The sequence below is a fragment of the Melanerpes formicivorus genome, unplaced genomic scaffold (genome assembly GCF_026170545.1).
Source record: "Melanerpes formicivorus ecotype bairdi unplaced genomic scaffold, bMelFor1.0.p_v2 SCAF_92, whole genome shotgun sequence".
In the NCBI taxonomy this organism is placed as follows: Eukaryota; Metazoa; Chordata; class Aves; order Piciformes; family Picidae; genus Melanerpes; species Melanerpes formicivorus.
Genome location: NW_027142444.1, coordinates 518,450 through 540,059, shown reverse-complemented (window position 1 = coordinate 540,059; position 21,610 = coordinate 518,450). Strand labels below are relative to the sequence as shown.

General features: G+C 41.8%; 1 protein-coding gene across 6 annotated transcripts in view; it reads right to left on the bottom strand.

Annotated features, from left to right (window-relative positions):
- The window catches only part of LRBA (LPS responsive beige-like anchor protein), a 315,739-nt gene that overhangs the window by 29,089 nt on the left and 265,040 nt on the right, over positions 1-21,610 (bottom strand). For 4 of the 6 annotated variants that reach the window (XM_068165720.1, XM_068165721.1, XM_068165723.1 and 1 more), the window contains 4 exons: positions 10,966-11,055; positions 7,565-7,757; positions 4,910-4,972; positions 1,307-1,462 (listed from right to left, as the gene is read on the bottom strand). In XM_068165720.1, the coding sequence (XP_068021821.1) occupies positions 1,307-1,462; positions 4,910-4,972; positions 7,565-7,757; positions 10,966-11,055 (502 nt within the window). The remainder of the gene's footprint in view (positions 1-1,306; positions 1,463-4,909; positions 4,973-7,564; positions 7,758-10,965; positions 11,056-21,610) is intronic. The other 2 variants (XM_068165722.1, XM_068165725.1) reach the window with 1 other exon arrangement.

The window sequence follows — 21,610 nt, the reverse complement described above, 5'->3', positions numbered from 1 at the left end:
AAGTTTACAGGATCACAGGATGTCAGGGGTTGGAAGGGACCCAAAGAGATCATCAAGACCAACCCCTCTGCCAGAGCAGGAGCATAGACGCAATGTAAAATGCATCCTTTGAGGTAAGAGAATTAGCTCTCCATTCCATTTATAGAACCTCTTGATACTACACATCAGCAATGCACACTGAGTATTTATGACTGCCAGAGAACTTTCCTGAAGATCTCCTTTCAATCCACAGTCCCATGTCAATGAGAACATTCAGGGGAGAAGGGTCTAACAAACTGTCTGTGTAACGAATCACAGGCAGTCAATATGAAGTAAAGGAAGTTTTCCTTTATACTCAAGGCTTTAAATTGCACACATGACAGACATGCTAAAATATGCCACAAGCTCTACTCCTAACCGATTTTCATTGCAGACCATCCCATTTCCTTAAACATGTTGGTTTGCCAAGTGTGAAAAACACTATTAACTAATATATTTAAGAAATGATGACAAACATGTAGGATACTCCCCAGGGATTAATAACCTCCTGGAAAGCTGGATGGTGCACACAGATTAAGCACACTGGGTCATTAATCCCAGAGAGGTACCTGGCAGTGAGGTTGCTATTTCCATTATAAGATAATGAAAGGGAAAAAAATCATAACCCTTTTTTTTTTTTAATTCCTGTAGCTCTTAGACTGAAAGATTCTTCTCTGTTCAGCATGACACAGGCATGACTTCAACAGTTTGGATACAGGCCAGCTGACAGACTAATTTAACTGCTGCCCATTATATCGATCAGTTTATGTTATAGAAAAAAATTCAGTGGCTCCACATCAATTTTTCTGTTACAGAACAGCTTTCAAAGGCTTTCAGAAGTGTTCTTTCACCAGTTTTCAAGACTTCACTTCTGCTCTTATTCTGTGGTGCTTGCTCCTATTTCCTCCAAAACAATTCCCTGGTGCTGAAAACCAACTAGAGCTGAATTTAAGTGAGCACTCTAAGAACAATTAATTCCCTTGGTATGCAAAGCATCACAAAAACTCATTTCCTTGTGGAAACAGCAGTGTAAGAGGAATGTTTGTCGTCTAGATTGGGAGAGTGATGCCATGGCTAAACAAGAGCTCGCTGCCATTCCAGAGAAATGAGAGCATACAATGCACAGCAGCAGCAGGTAAGAAAAGATATTACAAATATCATTATGGGAGAATAAACACAGCCTCCAGTTTCTTCTCCCTCCCTCCCCATTCTTTCTTTACTTGAAACAGTAGATTGATGGTGAATAGGAACTCTTTTAGGCTACTCTTGTACCTTACAAATGCGTTACCTGAGTCAGTCGAATAAACTCGGAAGCTCTTGTCCCAGAAGCCACAGACCAGGATGTAACGATTGTCAGAGGTGATGACAAAACACTGGGAGTGAACCTGAATGCTTTGGTCTAAAAGGTCAGTGATTTGCCTTCTGTGCATCCCTGTGTTGCTGGCTGAACAGAAAAACACACAGATCATGATGTTGCAGCATCCCCGCTCACAGAACAAAAGCACATTGCGGAAGCTTCCATTCACACCCCAAACTATTCCTCACTGCTGTTAGGTGCTTTTCGTGGCAGGGAGATTTTCTTCCTGCTTTTACTATAAAATACTCATTACACTTCTGGGAACAATGCTAATTCCTTGTAGTATATATTCTAAAATAGAAGAAATTCTTTCTTAAGTCAAATGCAGCTGACAAATATAAAAGAAAGATGGCAAAAAGGAACGATACATAAAAATGCAATAAGCTCCTTCCCCCTTTTCCCAGCACAGGAAACAAACAATTCAGGAACAAACAAAGGGAATGCAATTATAAGAAAGTACAAATGTAAATATGCTCTGTAGTGGCTCAGATGCAGCAGACAGTGGAATTATGATTTCAGAATCATACCCAACTGGATTTCATTGCAAGCACTGTAATATTTCAAAAACAAGCAAGCAAACTCCAGCAATCATCAGAAGCATGCTGCATTTGTTTGAGCCCTACAGAAAGATTAAGCAGCTTATCTCCACAACTTCCTTTAGGGTTGAGAGAAAATCTCTACCCTACTTTGATCACCTGCTGGTTTGTTTCCCCAGATAATCTTACACCCTGAACCCACAGAAGGGACACAAATTGAGGAATTAGCACATTTTTCATATTATATTTTGTCCTTAATAATTGATGTGTGAGCACACACACATATATACACATATATATATATGTGTGTATATATATATGGGTATGTATGTATGTGGGTCCCTACAGATAGATGCCATGAAAATCCTACACTGTAAGAACTTCTTAAGTGCCTTGTTCCTTAAGGGACTCCCATTTCAGGCAATTCAGTTCTTCTTGGCCCGGTTTGTCTCCAACTACTCAAAGCACCATTGCTTCCATTCCAGGTGGTTCTCTAGACCTCTCTGTCCTGATCTTGTGCTATCCTTCATCCTTTCTTCTTTTACAACCCTCCATTCTCACAGACTCACTATCCTCTAAGCCTTGGCCTTATTCCATTTACTCTGTACCAAGCTTTCATTTACTTCTGCTTTCAAACTATGCTTAAAATGTGAACCAGTCTGACTCAAATGGGTAGCAAATAATTGAGCAAGGTACTGCCACTTGCTTCGCAGGCAACGTGTAACAGGTCCTTGGCTGCTGCTGGGACCACTTGAAGAGTAATGGAGTAACAACAATGTATTATAAATGCACATTGAAGTGTTCTGTGTGACAAAACAATAGCAAATAACCCCTCAAAAACCTGCAAACTGAGACATTCAGCATGGGCAAGAGCTTCAAAAAGCTTCACCTCCAGCAGAAGCCTAGGATCTATGTGCTGGTTTACATCTTCCTGTGCAACTGGAACATGAGGGCAGCAGGAATCCCTTCTTATGACTAACACAGCAACAAGATTCCTGCTATAACCATGAAAGTGTAATTTTGTGGTCCTCTTAGGTGCCATTTCTAGGTAAATGTGTCTAGCCACAATTTAAAACCTTTAATATTATCTACATAATGTCTTGCTTTGACTCAACGATGCTACTTAACACTGACAAAGAAAGCCTCAAACCTTTCAAGCTATGTCCATGTAATCACAAGGCTGATTTGAGAACTATTTGACCTCAAACAGATTCAACAGACTTGAGCTCTGCTGTATGAAGAGAACATTAAACCATTTTTCAGAACAGTTTCTTGAATTTTAAGGGTGTTTATACCAAACAAAAATCAAAGTATTTTGTAAAGGCAAAGCTGAAAATGGAATGATACTTTAAAATGACACAAGATGCAAATGAACATAAGAAGTTTGTTTCCTTCCTAATATTCTTCACAATGTGCAGAGAAATCACCACGCAGCCTCAGTGGGATTCTGCTGGGATGCTTTGGTGTGAGGTTCTTTATGTTTTGAAGATCTGCTCAACTGCAGGTTTAAAGCAGAATACACATTTCCTGCTCCAAACGTTTTTTGCATCAAATCTCTTTCAGGATGGAAAGCAGAGTTACAGCACACGTCCTCCTCGCTGTAAGTACTGCGTTATTTGGACGGGAATTGATGCGAAGAGCTTCGAGACCTGCTCTCTCAAATGGTTTGATACTCCCACCCTGTTCCCGATCTACCACTGAGCTTACCCAGAAACAGTCTGTATCATAGTATCAGTCAGGGTTGGAAGGGACCACAAGGATCATCTAGTTCCAACTCCCCTGCCATGGGCAGGGACACCCCACACTAGATCAGGTTGTATCAGTGCCTACAGTTCCTACTGTGCTAGCTATATTGGTTTGGAAATGGATTTCCACTGCTGGACAGACCTGTCATTCCAACCCATCCAGGCAAGGGCATTTTTGCTCTCATTTTTCCATGCTTCTCTAACTGGGCAACCCTGATTCTTTTTCTCTTAAACTACCATCCTGGAATGGGCAGTTCAAAATGCCAAGCTAAGTTTGAAGCCTAATAGAATTGGGGTCAGGGTGAAATTGTCTTTGTCCCTGTGAACTGTCCTACAACTGGTTTGCATTTTGGGGTTAGGTTGTTGGAGCTTTTCTTTTTTGATAATGTTTAAGGTTGCATTTGCCATGCTGCAGGCTCCTGAATTACAGTCCAAGTTTGCACTCCCCAAAGCTGGGTCAGTAATGAAAGAACTGACCAAACTCTAGCCATGCTAACAGAAAAATCAGCTCCATATAAACTAATAAAACTCCACAATAAGAAGTCATTAATGGAATCTCTTACATTGAGCCTTTAAATAAGGGAGAGACATTCCTCCACCCCTTTCCAATAAAAGGAAAACATACCCATATTTAACTCGTGGTGCCATCCCCCTGAAAAATGAATCCTAATACCTCAACACTAAACCAGAGTGGGCCATATATTTCAGCTCTGAGACCGCTCTGCAATTACAGATGAATCCCCTCAGCCTGAACAGCAGGTCCATGAAGAAACGATTGATCTCCTTTAACGACGAAGCCCTGGCACCCTGGTTTTATTTTTCACAACACAGTGCAGTTAAGAACCCCACTGTTATTATGAAAATTTCCTCAGCAAAGGAGCTCCATCACATTACCAGTGCACCAATTCATCACAACGTGCCTCGCTCCTGCTCATCAACAAGTCTGAGTGATGAAAAGATCCAATATTACCCTGACAGTACTTCATGCACATTCTCAATCACACATTATTACAGCATCCATATTAATTTTCACTGACACGCGTCCTAGGCCTGTTCAAATTAGGCAAACCAACGAGGGGGAGTTGATGAAATACCAGCATAGCCACAGCTCATTGCATTCCAATTTGCATGCAAATGGTTTATCAGGAAAATTCCATTCCCAGCAACCAGCAAGTGAAAAACAACCGTAATCTACACTTCAGGGCCACCATACAGAGCTTAATGAATCGCAAAGAGAGAAGGAAATGACAGACCTATGAGAGGATCGATTTCCACTGGCAGCTGGTAAGGCTGGTCCTGTACAGCACCTTGATGAGCTGGAATTCAGGAAAGGAGATTTTAGAACTCTGCATTTTTCCAAAGATGTGAAGCCGCACATGTGCTCTAAATCAAAGCTACGCCTGTTGGTTTGCAACTATCCAAGATTCTTCTGCATCAGTTGAATTCAAAATTAACAAAAGAAAGAGAAATTAAATTCCAGGTGCTTTCACAGGCTGCTTATTAAACATTTATTTTAGATCAGTGCTACTCTGAGCGTGTGCCATCAGCAGCAGCTCCGGTCCTGAGCCATAAGCTCCAGCAGATGCTTTACTGGCAACCTCTCCTGTCGCAACAAAACAAAATTAAGTGGTAAAGAGCACCGAAAACAAAATGTGACAGCCATCTGCTGACTGCAGCAAATACTGTTTTCCTCTTTACTTTTTAGAGCGTGGCTTTGAACAAGTGAAGCACAAAGGACATTTTTCTTTAAAAGTCAGGTTGTGATGCAGAGAGGGAAATCTCAGAGTCACCCAGTGTTTGAGGATTCATCCATCACCAAACCCATTTCTTTGCAAGTTTGCATAGGATTTAATAAAGAATTCTGCTGACCTACATTTCATCTGGGCACCTGGCATACTGCTGAAATATTTACTTACCTCTTGAATTTCCCTTCAGTTTTACAAAAGTGCCTTTCCCCCCACCCAGTCTCACTAAAAACAAAGCAGCAAAATTCCCCTTCCCTGCTCCTTGAAGAGCCCACAAGGCATTCTTGGAGGTGGAACAAAAGCTAACGGTTGAATAGTTACACCTATGCTCTTTCTGCCTACTCTCCACAGCTTAATATAGAAATTAGCATCAGCAGAAAGATTTCATAAGGAATTGGGAAGTCCAGGGTCTGCTGCAAGCAGCCCTAATGCAGAACAAAAAGTGAAACCCACATGACAAAATGGAGGCAGTCTGCTGGGTACCGGTGCCATCAGATGGCAGCAAAGCCACCAAACTCATCCGCCAAAGTAGGAAGGAGGCTTTTCATTACACATCAGTGGCAACTGGTCACTTGGCAACTTAACTTTGGGAACATGATGCCTCATTAGGAAAGACAATGCCAAACCCACAGCAGGGAATATGGAGCAGTAATGATACTTGCCCCTACCTAATGCTTTTTGGTGTAAGGTTTGAAGGCAACCATAGTGAAGAGCAGCCTAGGTATGGACCCAGATATCAGCCTGCAGCTGATCAGTGTGCTCTCAAAGAGGTGGGGTGAGGTGAATTTTGGTGGTGTTTGGTTGGGTTTTGCTTGGCTTGAGCTGTAGGTTCAATTTACAAAGGCAAGGCAAGTGTAAAATGCCTCTAAATTTAAAAAAACAGTAAATGATTATCATTCAGAGGTGAGGGATAAACCAAAAGCTGAAGGTTTTGCTCAACTCCAGTCGATTACTGCACCCAGCAACTGGTTGTTTGCTCACAGATCATCAACACAGGAAGAACTTAAAACCCAACTCCTGTAATTTCAGAACCTTTTTGCCCCCATACTGCTGCATGCCCACAAAGGCTATCTTTTACAAAAGCTTTGAGTATTCCGTGCCCAAGGTCACATATCCAAGCTAGCAGAGCACATTGCCATCCTCCTCTGAAGCAAACGTGAAGAGCCCTGTAACAGTTCTTGCTCACAATGTGTTATCTAGACAAGCCTCCCTAGCCCTCCCCTTCCCCCTTTTCTTTTTCAGCCTTTCTTGGGTGGATGAAGTAACAGATAGATGTTTCTCTTTGTGCAATGCTGAGAGGTAATTTGTAAGAATTAGGGAAAAGTGGAGGAGCTGTCTGGCTTTTTTCAAAAACATAGCCGAGGACCATGGGTGCAGATTTCTTAGCAGGAATTTCAGTGATGTGAGTATTACCCTGATGTACAAATCTTCTGTTTAAATCATTTCAGTAGAAGCTTGGGGTTTTTTCCCTTTCTTGAAAAGCCTCTGACTAAATAAAGAACCCTTCAGGGCTTGGACCTGAGACTGAGTCAGGGAAAGGAGGACGACTGCCTTTAATATTAGACAGTATTAGAACTGAGAAGATAATTACTCTGCTCCTCAATTCCAACACATTTGTAAACAAAAATTGGTTGCTATGTAGAGGGATAAGTTGTGCAGCTTTCACATTAACAAACACACAAGTTAACTTTGGGATGTTTGAGTTACAGAAGCCACAGGCTTCTAGGTTATTTTATCTTCTAAAAGATGGCTTTAACATCAAAATATGGTGACTATAGCCAGTAAAAGACAGCAAGTTCTACATGCCTTATAACTTGGCTTTGACATGATTTGGTTCAGGCTTCCATCTGACTGACAAACAAATTGAAGAGGAAGAGTGTGACTTTATCCTGATCCAGTGGTCATGTGCTTGCAGAATGCCTGACAGCCTGGAAACCTGGATACTCTTGTGACCATCTTTTGTGTGCTACACATCTTACCACACAACAGCCCTCTTTTTAAGGAGAGACTAAGCCCACAGGTCAAAAGCAGGCTGTGCCAATGGCCTGGACTCACTCTTCATACTTTAAATTTAAAACACATCTATTGTCTGTTTCAAAACTTGCTGCAGAAGTACTGATCCATGGCAGTGGCTTCTTATGCTACTTAGCTCAATTTACTTACCAGGAAGATTATGCCACTTGTTTACAGCAAATAGCCTGTTTGCAGTAACTGTGATCACAGCAGGAGTGGCCAGACCAGGCTGGGTGTTGGCTGCTACATGAGTGACAGGAGAGTTGGATGGAAACTTTAGAACCATGATAACGTCCTGTTGAGCTTGGTCTGTGAACATCAACGGACTCTGCAGGAGGAGATACTGTTGAGTGCACACAACAAGAACCCAAATACATGGGAAAAGAAAACATGGGGAGGAGAAAAGAAGACAGGACAAGAGAAGGAAGATTGCATTAAAACATACAAGATCAGTAGCAGCTGCAGTGAAAAGCAAAAGCAGTAACAGTGGACAGGCTTGCACTATTTTAGGTAGAGAAACCACCTACACTGTTTATTTGTGGGCTCTGCTGAACATAGAGTGTCTCTTTCAGACTTTGCTATAGATCACAGCACACTAAAGGAAAAGTTTCCAATCACCTATCTCTGCCAAAAGAATTCTCCTTCATATCTGCAGAGATAGAACATCAAGGCAAGCAATGCCAAACTAGGGGGGAACAAAAACACCAAACGAGCAAAATAAATTCCTGCTCCCAGAGATTGTCTCAAGTTGCAGTACACTGGCAGACAGCAATTCCTTACAAGCCAGAGGAGAACATGAACATTAAATTAAACAGATACACACATACACAAGATATATGCTCTGTGTACATTCTGGTGTACAAAAGTAAGATTGATGAATGTAAAGTAGAAGACTTCACTGTGAATGTGTTTCAAAGGACAAACATAATTAAAGGCAGTTGTAAAGAATATAAAGTGGACGTGATTACAGACACTATCCTGCCTTGCTTCTAGAAATACCAAAGGGAAGGAATGAATCCAGACTCTCATTTTCAGCATAATAGTTTTAGTTTGGTGTTTTGTTGGTGGTTTTTTTTTTTTTAATAAGTTGAAAAGTTTAATAACTTTTAAACTAAGCTTTCTGACAACACCATAACAAAACAGCGAGGAGCTTAGCTGCGGATACCAAACGTGAGGAGGGAAAGCAAAACTGAATGTGTTTGTGATTGTGTGGTGCACCTGAAAAAAGAGAACTCTGCTGGATGTAGAAATAAACCATCCCAGGCACCAGTAGCCATGTTGCTCCAGTATTTGCAATTTTCTAATAACTGAATTAGAACACTAATGAAGTGTTCTTGGCTCCTCTCCACCTGCAATATTTCATTACATACATGTGCATGTAAGTGCATACATTTAATGTATATTTATACAGAACTAATAAAGACATTAAATGCATTTGCATTTTTATTATCACTCCTTTTTAAAAAGTTATTAAGAGTACTTAGAAAAACATATTGCTCTATGAATTCCTATTTACAGTCTTTGCATAAAGGTGTAAATAAAAGCAACTAATAAGCTACCCAGACACCCTTCTGAGCAAGTGGCTAAAAGCCAATCAATATTATGAGTTAATCCTCCCTGGATGCTCATTCAATTAAAGGTGTCAGTAATGCCTCATCTGATGTGGCCTCAATTAAATCCAGCTATCTGATGGTGGAAAACACAAGGGGATACAGCAACAGCAGCAAAAGCAGACAAATAGGCAGCCTTCGTGTGACTGCTAATTACTACACCTGGTGTATATTATGGCTTGTGCACTTAACACAGCACGTGGTAGCTTTCAATCCTGCTCTGCTCATGCATACATGCACACACACACATGAAAACAGAAAACTCAGTAAACCACAGGACTAGAAATAATTCAGAAGTGTGGCAGGGAAAATATCCTTAATGTATTTCGGTTCCAGGAATCCCACTTTTAAAACCGCTTCATCTAGTGGTGTTAGAATAGATCCACAAACTGGTCCATGCAAGTGGAGACCTGAAGGGTTTTTCCTGTGTGTACCTCAGTCAAAAAAATCCACAGGAGCTAGAAACAGTGAGCTTCACAGAACTTCACTTTTTAGCAATGTACTAAATCTTTACTAATCCAGCATCATGAAAAATATGATGCAACAACAGACACTGCCTCCCGGCATCACATTTATCTATACAACGATGGGTCTGACAAACATGTCAACAAGCAACTTCCCAAGTTCCTCCTCTCCCTGAAACAAATCCCAATAAAGGAGGACAAGTGTCTGGTGCACAGCACCATAACAGAGAGGCAGACACACACACAACGTGTGGCTGCACAATGGGATGCCCAGCATCCCTCTTGACAGGGCTGTGTGGAAAGAGACAGCCCCATTGGCTGCACAGCCAAGTCACTGCAGCAGCCTGGGACTCTGCATGGGAGGTGCAGATCACAAATCAGCACCATCAGCTCTGTCCCTCTCTTACATGGGATCTCAGGGCAGAGGCATGTCCACAGCACAGCTGTCAGTGGCGCATGTACCGGCTGCAGCAAGGCTAGGGATCTAGGGGGACAGTCAGCTAAGGAGGCTCTTGCACAACACGACACGTGAGAAGGGCTGGGAGCTCAGCCTGACTCCTGCATCACAAGGGCTATAAGCTGCTTTAGAAACAGGGCAGCCTTTGGTGTCATTTTTCTAAAACCTTTTGCACTCCAGATATGCTTTTAATCTAATAACCTTCCTCTGCCTGAGCAGGACACAGGTCTTACAGAACACACAAGTAGAAAATGTCTTTTCTTCTCGGTGTAAAAAGTCCATCTTAACAACGAGGGAATGTAACCTTCTGAAAAACTTGTGAATTAGCAGATCATTTGTTCCACTTGTCAGGGTTTCACTTAACACATTAATTCTGGATCTGAGACAACACAAATGATACTTTAGATCCAAGGACTGCACACTACACAATATGGAAAGCCATTGGCAATAAAATAATACCTTCTACAATAAAATTATATTAGAGACAAGTAGAGGTAAAAGGGAAAGCACGTTAATGCTGGCTGCCTGGATTTTATCACCCCAGCTTTACTGCAAAACACATTTAGTCACATTCTTTGCTATGTAAATTTCAGCTCATGAATTCCTAGTAATCCTGGTTTTAGGGGGAAACCCATGCCTGGGGGAAAAGACAAGGTAGTTCCACCTCCTAAATCCATGCTTCTTGGGGAATCTGCCACAGATTAACTGAATTGTCTCCATGATGGTCGTCCCTCACCTGTACAGGTATTAACAAAATCAACTGAAGAACTGTTCTTAGATGACACTGACAAAAAGGCTCTGTGCTAGAGGTCAGTACCATCCTTCCAGCCATAAATAAAATGATAGTTAGGCACTGCACACACTCCCAGCCCTGCAGAGTCGTAACCCATCTGCTGGGTTTAACCATGCAGCTCCACCACCACATAAAAGCAAAGAGAAGTGTCCGGTTCTGTAACATGGAGATGATAGCAAAGGAAGTGACCACGATGGCAGGTCACAAAGAGTTAAGCTGGTACTTACCACCTGCATGGCAGAACTTCTGGGAGGATGTGGTTCTATGAGCAGTTGGGAAGGGGTCTGTCCAAAACTTCGTATTTGAGCTTCAACAGCCTGGGAAAGGCACAGGCAGGTTTGCATGTTAAGAGGTGCTAATTACAGGCAATAGAACCATAACTGTCACCTGAAAATGTCATTCCACACTTCTGGCTTGTTTCATGTTGAAATCAACCCCGTGTGTTCACTGTGGGGCTAAGTGCTTGGCACTGGACTAAGAATGAGGTAATCATTTTAGTACTGTGGATGCTATTTCCATGAGAAACTCTGCAAAACCTCATCCTGCTCAATGATATTAAACAGAAACAAGCTATTATAATCAGAAACCCTTTTTATTGGCTCCATTTTTCCTTTCTAACACTGGCTTAGCCTGTTTGTAGCATAACTCCGGAACAAAAGTTCACTTTTACAAAGTTTCCATAGGTACTAAGAGCTCCACTTTCTATTGAAGCTTCCCTGCTTAGCTGCTTAGGAAGCAACACCAAGCCTTTTTCTATTCTCATTTTTACTCAGCAAACAACTTCAGAATGCACTAAACTACCCACAATAAGACTCATACTAAATGTAGCTAAAGGAAAATGTTAAGACAATGCAACAAATCTTTTTTAAAGGTTTCTCTGTATCTTCAGCACCAAGCTTTAGCACTTTCTTCACAGGGCATAGGGGAAAATACCAGCTCAGAGGTGTGTACCTGTTGCCTAGGCATCACAGAACATCAGGGGTTGGAAGGGGCTTCAGAAGCTCATCCAGTCCAACCCCCCAGCTAGGGCAGGATCGCCTACAGCAGGTCACACAGCAATGCATCCAGATGGGTTTGGAATGTCTCCAGAGACAGACTCTGCAGCCCCTCTGGGCAGCCTGCTCCAGTCTTCTGTCACCCTCACAGCAAAAAAGGTTTTTCCTCCTGTTCAGATGGAACCTCCTCTGCTCCAGTTGCAACTATAATGTCATGTTGTACATATACAACTTTTTTTCCATGCTGCCAGCTACTGCCCCACGGGGTTAGAGAGAAAATCAAGCAGCCAAAAGGCAACATGTTGTTGTCATCCAGGACCCCACACTCCCCACAGAACCAAGCTAATACTGCAGATCTTCAGCTTAAATTGCTTCCACTATGACTAAAGTGAGCAAACTGACCTCGCACTTGCTGTGGGTTGCTGTTCTGTTTTAGCCACCCATTAAAACCTTTGGGACACTGGACTTATGCTGATCTTATTCTTACAAACAACTATTTTTAGATAATAATAAAGGCTATTACAGGATGGACAATGCCCTCCTCTTACAGAGCTAGCAAACCCAAAAGTAGACTACATCCAAGGCCTTAAGACCATCAAAACATAATCATCCATCTGACAGGAAACATGCCATCCATAAGACCTGCATTTATTACATTAGGCAGGGCTTTTGAATCATCTGAACTCAACAGAACAGGAGTTGCAGTTGCCTACATATACTTAGAGACTGAGTGGAATATTTTTACTAGCAAATGGGAACTCTGTATTGCCCTGAGGGTAGAACCATGAGAATACAGAAGGAACAGAATGCAGCGAGTTCTGGATGTCTGTTTTTCCATGCTCATTAAAATCCTTAGGACAAATTACAGTCTAGACAATCTACCATTTATTTCCCATCAAACACATACCAAATATGAAAAAAACACCATTGAAGCACAACTCCCATGCCTTCTTTTTCTTCTTAAGATGAAAACAGAATAGAGAAAATGAGGAAATAATAAGCTTCAAGTTAACTTCCTTGTATACTGACCTACGATCAAAACAGAAACTTGCATCCCCAAACAGCCCAGGTTCCAGCATTGAAAGGGAGTCAGAATTTTGTCTTACCCATGAAATCCAGAACTTCCTTTAATTCCCAATTGTACCTCTACAAACTATCCTCTCTTACACAGTGTCAGCACTATGAAAAGGAATATTAAACAGAAGGTACCACATATTGATGCAGAGTGTTTTAAGTACTTCAAATACATTTATCACACCAAGAGCCCAAACTAATGCAGACCAAAAATCAAATGTTGTAAATGCTTTGATTAATGAAAGATGAGCAGTCAGAACTCTATTTGCCACAGTCCAGGTCTTGAAGGAACTCACCACCTTCCAGCAACACAGAAACTGGAAGAGACACAGTTATGACTCCACTGCTTACTCACATACATGATGCTCATCATTATCACACTCCTAGATGACACAACAGCAGCAGCAGAACAGCTATTTGTCCTCTACCCACCCTCAGTTCAGAAGAGGATTCCTGCTGGAGGTTATAAACAAGTATAAAACACCACACCTAGCCCACCTCTGAAAACATGCTGCATACCACAGAGTAAAAGACAGTATCATTCAACTTTCTGTTTCACTGCTTCTCAAACATCTCAGTAAAATAGCCTTCTTCCTGTTAATCCTCTACAAAAACAAAGCTTTGGTAAGGCCAGAGCTGTTCCAGATGCTACAAGAAGTAATAAAATGAAACAAGGTACCTAACCCTTTACAAGAATCTGCACAGTATGCCTCTCAAGTCACACACTTCTATGACAAACATGGTATTTCAAAAGCTCTAAGCAGGAAGGCTAGGAGCAAATGTAACATTTATCTGATTGCCACAATGACCTGTTCCTAAAAAAGTCTCCTGGATAATCCCCTTTTCTCGGGGGAAGGGGAGAAGGGGAATGGGGAAGGAAAAGAAAAGAAGTAGAGTGAAAAACTTGAAAACTTGGTTAGCTGTCATGTAGCCTTTGGCCACTGCTTGGTGTGGATCTTTTCAATCTCCAAACATAGCCTCTCCTCTAACTGTGAAGAAAGTTAATTCAGCAGCATGCAGTACCTACCAAGCACGGCTGTAAATTTCTGGGGAAGGAGGGCGATGGGGAGGTTGAACATATGGATGCAGTTAAGGTAAAAACAGATGTTTGTTACTTTTCTTTGCAGCAACACTCAGAAACTAAGTCAAAATTGCTTTTTTTTCATGTTTATGTCTGAAAGAACTATAAAATTAAATATGAGGGAGGGCGGGTGGCGGGGGAACTGCAGTGAGTGTCACAGAGAAAGAACGAAATGGTCTCCAGTTTTGAAGACAGACCCTGAACTGAAGGCCCATACAGCTGAAAGGCAAGACATACAACCATTTAACTCAGGATTTAAAGACCCTTAGAGTCCCAGAGTCACTTTCCTCAGGCCTACTGAGACACCAAACACCCAACTGCCTGAAGAGGCTAACACCACAGCATGCCCATGCTAAATCGCTCGCCCCGGTCTGAACGGACAAGCTGCAACCTCATCGTTCACTCCAAAGAGGCTACTTTCAATGTGTGTTTCAGATCTGCCCCCAAGTATTGTCAGTCCCTTCTCAAATCTGTAAGACTTAACTGCCTAACATCTGAAAGCCCAGCTGAAAGAGCATTGTGCATTGTAATAGATACCCTTCCAGCGTACGTGTGCAGGACAGAAAATGTTTTGGGTTCATCCTCCCTCCTCCTACCCAGTATTTATGTCCAGCAAATAACAGCCTTTGTAGAAATGATTACTTTGGCTCTCTGCCTCTCCTACCTCACTTTTCAATACTCAAAAAGGTATACACACATGTTCCTCAGTGATTTCTACTGGCTTCAGCAATATGCAGTTATGATTACTTGCTTGCCCTTTCCTTTCTCTGCTTTACAGAACCAGGGAACATAGAATCTTTGACAGGCCTCCCCTCAGACAGTGAAGCTGAATGGCTTAGTGGCCAACTGACCGGCTCCTTTCCTCATGGGATGGTGATTAAAATCAAGCTCTGATAACAAGCAAACCTCTTCTGACAAGACAGATGCTTCCAGTCCTACAGTAAGATTCTTAGTCAAATTCCTTATGGACTACAGAGACACAGATAACACTCACCAGAGAGCAAGCACAATTCGGAGCAATGAGATAAAATTGCTGAAAACAGGCTAAAGAAGAGAAGCTCTTGGAGTGCCATCTCCTCCTGCTTCATTACAATCCCTCTTAGACCAAGATCATGAGAAACAGGCAAAATGCTTTTCTGAAACAGGCCATGTATATGCTTGCTGACAGTACACCTGCCCTGGGGACACTGCACTACACATTGACCAGGGAGAGAATACAGGGCTCAAATGTTAATATCATAAACTCACACACCCCATCTGCTCTAGTGACAACAAACCAAGAGCCTCATTTCTTTATGCCAAACCAGAAGAATCTTTCTTTTCCTTCAGCTCTGCAAACCAACCCTTAAATATTGAAAGTGCTTCAATTTTTTGTTTGATCATTGCACTATTCACTAAAGGTAAGACAACTGCCTACACTAGCTCAGAAATCTAATGAACAGCAGGGGAGGGAAGGGATAAAGGTGAGAGGAAAGGCTAAAGAAAAGCTACTACAAGATGAAGGCATCATTAAACACAACTGTAAAATGTTTGTGACCAAGCAGAGGGAAAAAGATGCCTGTTGCAGCCCACTAGTGCAGTTCCTACTTCAGCTCAAGTAACACAGGTTTATAGCTTCAGAGCTGAAGTGTGGGCAGAATCTGCACAGGGTGACATTGTCAAAGGACACTGGCAAGCTGGTATGAAGTAAAAAGTGCCCAATCCTCACCTGCTGTGGTGTATTAGCAACAGATTCACAGAAGACGACAGCATACCTATGTAGAAATGGAAGGCAACACACAGAAATGAAGCAGAGGGTTTGTTTCTTTCCTTCCCTCCTTGCAGCTTCCTTGCCAGAAACATCTTTTTTCCCTTCCCTACTCTCAGTTCCTTCTATCTGCTCACAATTCCATAGCTGTGTGTTTGGAAGTTGGCTGCTGATCTAAACACTTGTTATTTGTTAAATCCAATCAGCTACAGAAACTCGAGGGGTTTGATTTTTTTCTCAAAGCTATTTGAGATTCAATACATGAATAATACTTTCTTCTGTTCACACCACAGAAAAGTGTAAAAGGGAGCAAAGCGTCAGATACCTTCTACTAGACTTCTTAAAACACAAAAGCACCAGCCCAGCTCTTACAGTGCACTGTGAAATCTTCTGTGAGAATAACAAAAAATGAAGGCTTTTTGCCAGACAAATCAGTAAGACAATTACATGACAGTCATTAAAGCAAAACAGGAAGTAATCACAGTTTGTGAGGATACAAATAGAACCCCCTCAGGGCCTTGCAAGTTGCTCCAAACTGAATATATACATTCCAGGCATATTAACAAAGGCGCAGCACAGACTGGCTGCAATCTCCAGCCCATGCAGCTGTCCGTCTACTGCAGCGTAATCCCAGCTGCCAATCTGAAAGAAACCAGTTAGTTAGAGCAGACACAACCAACAGAAACAAATGTCACTCAATAATGTTCAGAGGCACTGGGTTCATGGATAATTTCAAACAGTATCTCTGTCTGGAGCACTGATGTGCTCATTCAAAACACCTAAATCTTTGGCTACTGGAAAGAAGCAGATAAAAAAACTCGAAGCAGAAAAACAGGTCTGGTAGTACTTCAAAGGGACTGACACCACAGAAAAAGGGAAAGAGTCTGAAAAGAAAGTTAAGATGAATTTAAAGACCCCTCAAATAAAACTGGATTGAATATGAGCAAAGCCCTAAGCAGCTTAAAAAAAACTATCTCCATTTTATTTGAACACCAAAACCAAAACTGCTTCCTGTCCCTCTTCACTACGGCAGCTGAAGAACTCAAGAGAGCAACTCCTGGCTTTCATTTAAAATCAGCAATTACACAGGGAAGTGGTGGCACTGCCATGTGCAATACCTTGAGACATCACCCATTCCCAGCATTATTCATTCACTCCTCAAAACAGTTAGACATCATCTTTAAGCCTTTCTATCTTCACACAGCCTACTTGCTACTCAGCTACCTCCAAATTTTCTGTTCCCATCTATTAGCATTCCACTGAATTCCTTCCCCTTTGATTCCACGACTACTTAACAAATAATTAAGCTTCATGAAAACAAAACATTTTAACCTGAAGGACATCAACAGAATGTTGTGAAACTCCAGCATCTAGTGGTCTTTCAGCCGCCTCGTGCAACTACCTTTTCAGAACGTGTAGTCAGTGTGACAAAGAAACAAACAACTCCTTTTGCTGAGCTAAGAAGTACACTTATTTAAACTAAGTCATACCTCCACCAACCACCAGACCAAACCAGCTGTTTTCAAAGTACATCATCATCACAGAGTCTTCCACTGCCTTGAATGGACTTTTCTTAATCATTTAATAAACATTTCACTGAGACTTGAATTTTGGACACTGCTTGAGGAAGGGCACCTTCAGCCTTCTTCAAGAAGCAGCTATTGTTCAACCGTAACAACTACTACAGTACATACAGTTTGGTAAGTAAACACCACAGCACATCTGCAGGCATAGTGGAGCACTGATGAGCTGGACACCCTCGGCTGCAATGAAGCAAGTACAATGAAAACTCTCCAAACAAAGTTGAGCTGCCCAACTGCTGGGAAAGTCAATGCAGACATTGTTTGGACTGCACAAAGAGCCTGCAAATAATGGAAGCTGGCTGATGGCACCAAAAAATCATGATTTTTTTGCAGCCTGTTGACTGTCATAGTATCATAGTATGAGTGGAGGCTAAATGATTTAGTGTATGATAGCTGTGGCTGTCATTCTCTAGGTGTATCTCAGCCTTTCCACACAGAGAGCAGACAAACCAAAAGTTAAGAAATTCTACTCGAAAAGCGGCTTTTGAAGGACTGTGACCATCACCTTTTTCCATCCTTTGCTTACCTTTTGATTACTCTTTCTTATTTAATGCTTGCCAACAAATATGTCAGCTAAGACTGACTGACCAGGCACGAATGAAAATGTAAAAAGCCCAGGGGGTCTCAAGACTTCTCTGGCTATCCACAAGACAGGTCAAGCAAGAAGAAGTGAGGGAACTGACTGCGCTGGAAATTTCTACCCTTGGAATTTCAATCACAGGGCTCAGACAAAAAAGAAAACAAATAAACAAAGCACTGAGAGATGAAGAACTGATTTACATGAGTTGCCTCTTTCCAAAAGCTTTACTACTTCCAGCCAAAACAGTTGTTTGATTCTTATGTTTTGGATCCTTTTACACCAGGCATCTCAGACCAACTTTAAATCACTCATTTTCCTGCTGGAAAGAGAAGCAGAAGCAACAGATAGAATTAGAAGCTGTTCTGTAATGAAGGACAAAAGAAAACATCCAGGTAGAACATTTTTCTGGATTGAAACCTAGCTAAATACTTTTACATCTGCTTCAAAGTGGTGTAGTAAATATCTAAGTTAAGACAGTTAGTGCTGACAAACTCTGGACTGAATGGAACTAAGAAATGCCATAGCTCCCAGATGCCCCAGTGAACACCTGCTCGTGTTCCTTTGCCTGTCCAACACCACCGACAGGCCACAGGGTAAGAGGCAATGGGAACATTAATAGGTAAATGACACAAACTGGAGGCAAGAATGGTGCTCCTCTGATTATAAGGCTGCCTTTACCAGAAGAAAACACTCATCTCTTGCTGGGAGCGTCCTGATGGCCAGACAAGCTGGTTTCATGCAGTGCCTGCCCACCACCACAGCACAGGATGCTCTGGCTTTGCTGAGCAATCCTGCTCTTGTACCTTCACAGGAAAAGAGCAGGGATGGGCTCCTTTGCAATTGCCAGGTCCACTTCTCCCTAGCTATGAAATCAGGATGCTTTCTTTAAATACATCCTTCTTTGTTCTGCCTCCAGAATGATATTTTAACATAGTCTTGCAATAAAAACTCAATCAACTCTTAGCCTTTAGCTTCTCACACCAGTCCCGTGCTGTGCAGTGTCAAGCATTCCATCTGTGCAACACACTGCTGGCCAGAGATGATTCAAAGATTGTTCCTACAGCACTTTGTTTCTGCCTGCACGAATTAGTTAGGTAGTGAATTCAGCACATCTAAATTTCCTGCTCTGTGACAGTATTTCATAATCACTCTATCCCTCCTTCCAAAACTCCTCACAGCCATAACAAAAGCTGTTACCCAACCTGCTAGAAACAGACTGATGGTTTTCCTGACTATTTAGTAAATGTTAACTAGGCTATAAATACAAATAGTGTTTACACTTTGGGAAAGATTCACTGCTGTCAGAGTTCTCCAGCTGAGTTAGAGATGAAATATGCTATTAACTCCCCCCCCAGGAACGCAGCTAAAAGAGAGGCCAAAAATGCTTTCTCTGGGATAAGATACCGAATCTGCTACTGCTGTCATGAAACTGGGGTCATGTAAACTAAACATCCTTGTAGTTTCTTTTGGAAAGCACAGAAGTCTCTCAAACTATAAATATTTAAACATAAAATCAGACTCATAAGAGATAGGCCTAAGATGCATAAAATTTATCCAAAGATATTAATCTTGGGCAACATTTAAAAGCTATTATCCACAAAATAATGTATCCCATGTGACTTAGAACTGAAAATAAAATCATTATTTCCTCTCTTTATATAATCAAAAGTGGCACATTCAAACAACATACCATGTGCTATGTCCAAGCTGATTCGTCGCGATTTCTGAATGTCCTCAGTTCGTATGGAAATCAAATATCAGCAATAGAAAGGAAGGTGCCAAGAGAATGCAGAGGGCTGCACTTCCTAACCTTAGACAGACTCCCTTCATGGAGCAGGAAGGCACCTTCCCTTCAGAGAAAGAAGTACAAAACAACTGAATCATCTAAGGCTTAAGTACTGGATGAGACTTACTCTCCTTTCTTTTCAACTATTATTGCTAATTTTACACTCATGAGTCTTCCTTAATTGCTGCCTACAAAGACCGTTTCAGACCATCTTTTAAAAGTGATCTGAAGAATATGATTAGGGTTTTTTTTAATACGCCTGGCATGAAATTCAGTGTTCTTCCCAAGATTCAGACCTCCCTGTAGCAAATCACTGATGTATTCTCCAAGAAGTACTTTGCTTTCCTGCTGTTCATCTCTTTTTACACTCAGCCAGTGTTCATGCTAGCTACACAGGGATAGCAGTGGAGAAATGGACTTTGAACAAGGAACTCCCAGTGCAGTCATCATCCTTTGTTACCTCATTTCTATTCTTCTGACCAAGGCACTAATGGAACACAGTCAGGCCAAGATACAAATTATTTCCTACAGATTGTGCTTAAGCAGCTGCTTGTCTGAATGGCTTAGATCTAAGCCTTCTTCTTCTTTTTTACTTTCCTTTTTTCTTTCCCCCCCCCCCTCCACTCTTGAACAGCCATTACTAAAAGAGAGCAGAATTTGTGATAAGAAGGTGCTGTGAACTCTCTCCAGAACGGCTGGATGACATTTATCTATGCTTCTGTGACTCCTTACCTCTTCCAGGCAGGCAACAAAAAAGCCCCTCCATGGCAGATTTTGTGATTGGGAGTTCACAGATCAAAAGATGGTGTCCAAGAATGAATAAACAGAAAGCAGTCATGTAGCATACCTTCACACACCAGATTTTCCAGAGAGATGTGATATTTACTGCTTGTCAACTCAACAGCAGCTTCCCAACTTCCCTCTGCAGCTGTAGCCTTCACCAAGACACACAAGGACAAGGATCCCAGCCAATGGCAATGCTGCTAAAGGGCTCAAGGGAAGAAGAGGAGGATGAAGGAACGCTCTCTGCAGGGATGACAGTGCACAGACATGCCAGCAGATCACGGGATCTCTTGCTTTGCTGCTCCTGGTTGCAGTTCCCTTCCCCCACTGGCAGCAACTCAAACCTGATCTGCTCCCCTCCCCCAGAGATCTGCCTTTGAATTATGCAAGCTTTGCACTCCCCAGGGTTTATCTGCCAAAAGGTAGCATGTGGCCCATGGTTTGCATTTGAGTTTAAAATGTTCTATTATGGCAGTCAGGTCCTTTCAAAATACTTTGCTTCCTTTATTCCCATAGGCAGAAAGAATGGCAGGAAAAAATTGTTCACAGCAGCATGAGAGGATGTAAAAGCTCTACATTTTCAGTTTGGAAAAAAAGAAAGGTGGAATATGGTTTTAATCAAGCAGTTTTCCTTCCTAGAGGAGTGCTTCCTTCTTGTAATATATATAACCTGACTGCCTATAAAAATAAAGGTGCCAGTCGGAGCCCTTTAGGAGACCTAAGGAAATTCTGCATTAACCTAAACTCCTCCAGTCCTCAGTTCCTTGCACTATTATTCTGTGTGTGGCCTCTCCTGATGAGTTAGGTCACCAATATCCATGCACATACCTCTGAAGATACTTCAGACACACATGCATCCCAGGCTCCTCATTCCTGCTGTGGTCCAGGCTTTGCACAGACCATCTATGTGGAGAAGCTGCCATGGTTTTAGCATGTACTATTATTTCCATATGATACTTACAAGCCTCAGTAACTTGTAACTCAGAATGCATAGAAACTTCTCCTTGATTTAGGTTTTTCAAACAGAAATATCTTTTCTGCTACAGTTGTCAAAGTTTAAAGCCCCAAATCCTGAACCTTATTGAGAGGGGAAAGTCAAAAGCATCCTTTTTAAAATCAAGAACTTTAAAGAGTAAAATTTCTGGTTTAGCAGTTGCCTAATAAACAGACACAAAATCTGAGGTGTCATGCCTAGCTGCAAATACTGTTAGTTGTCCAGATCAGAAGCTCATTTAGCCTCTAA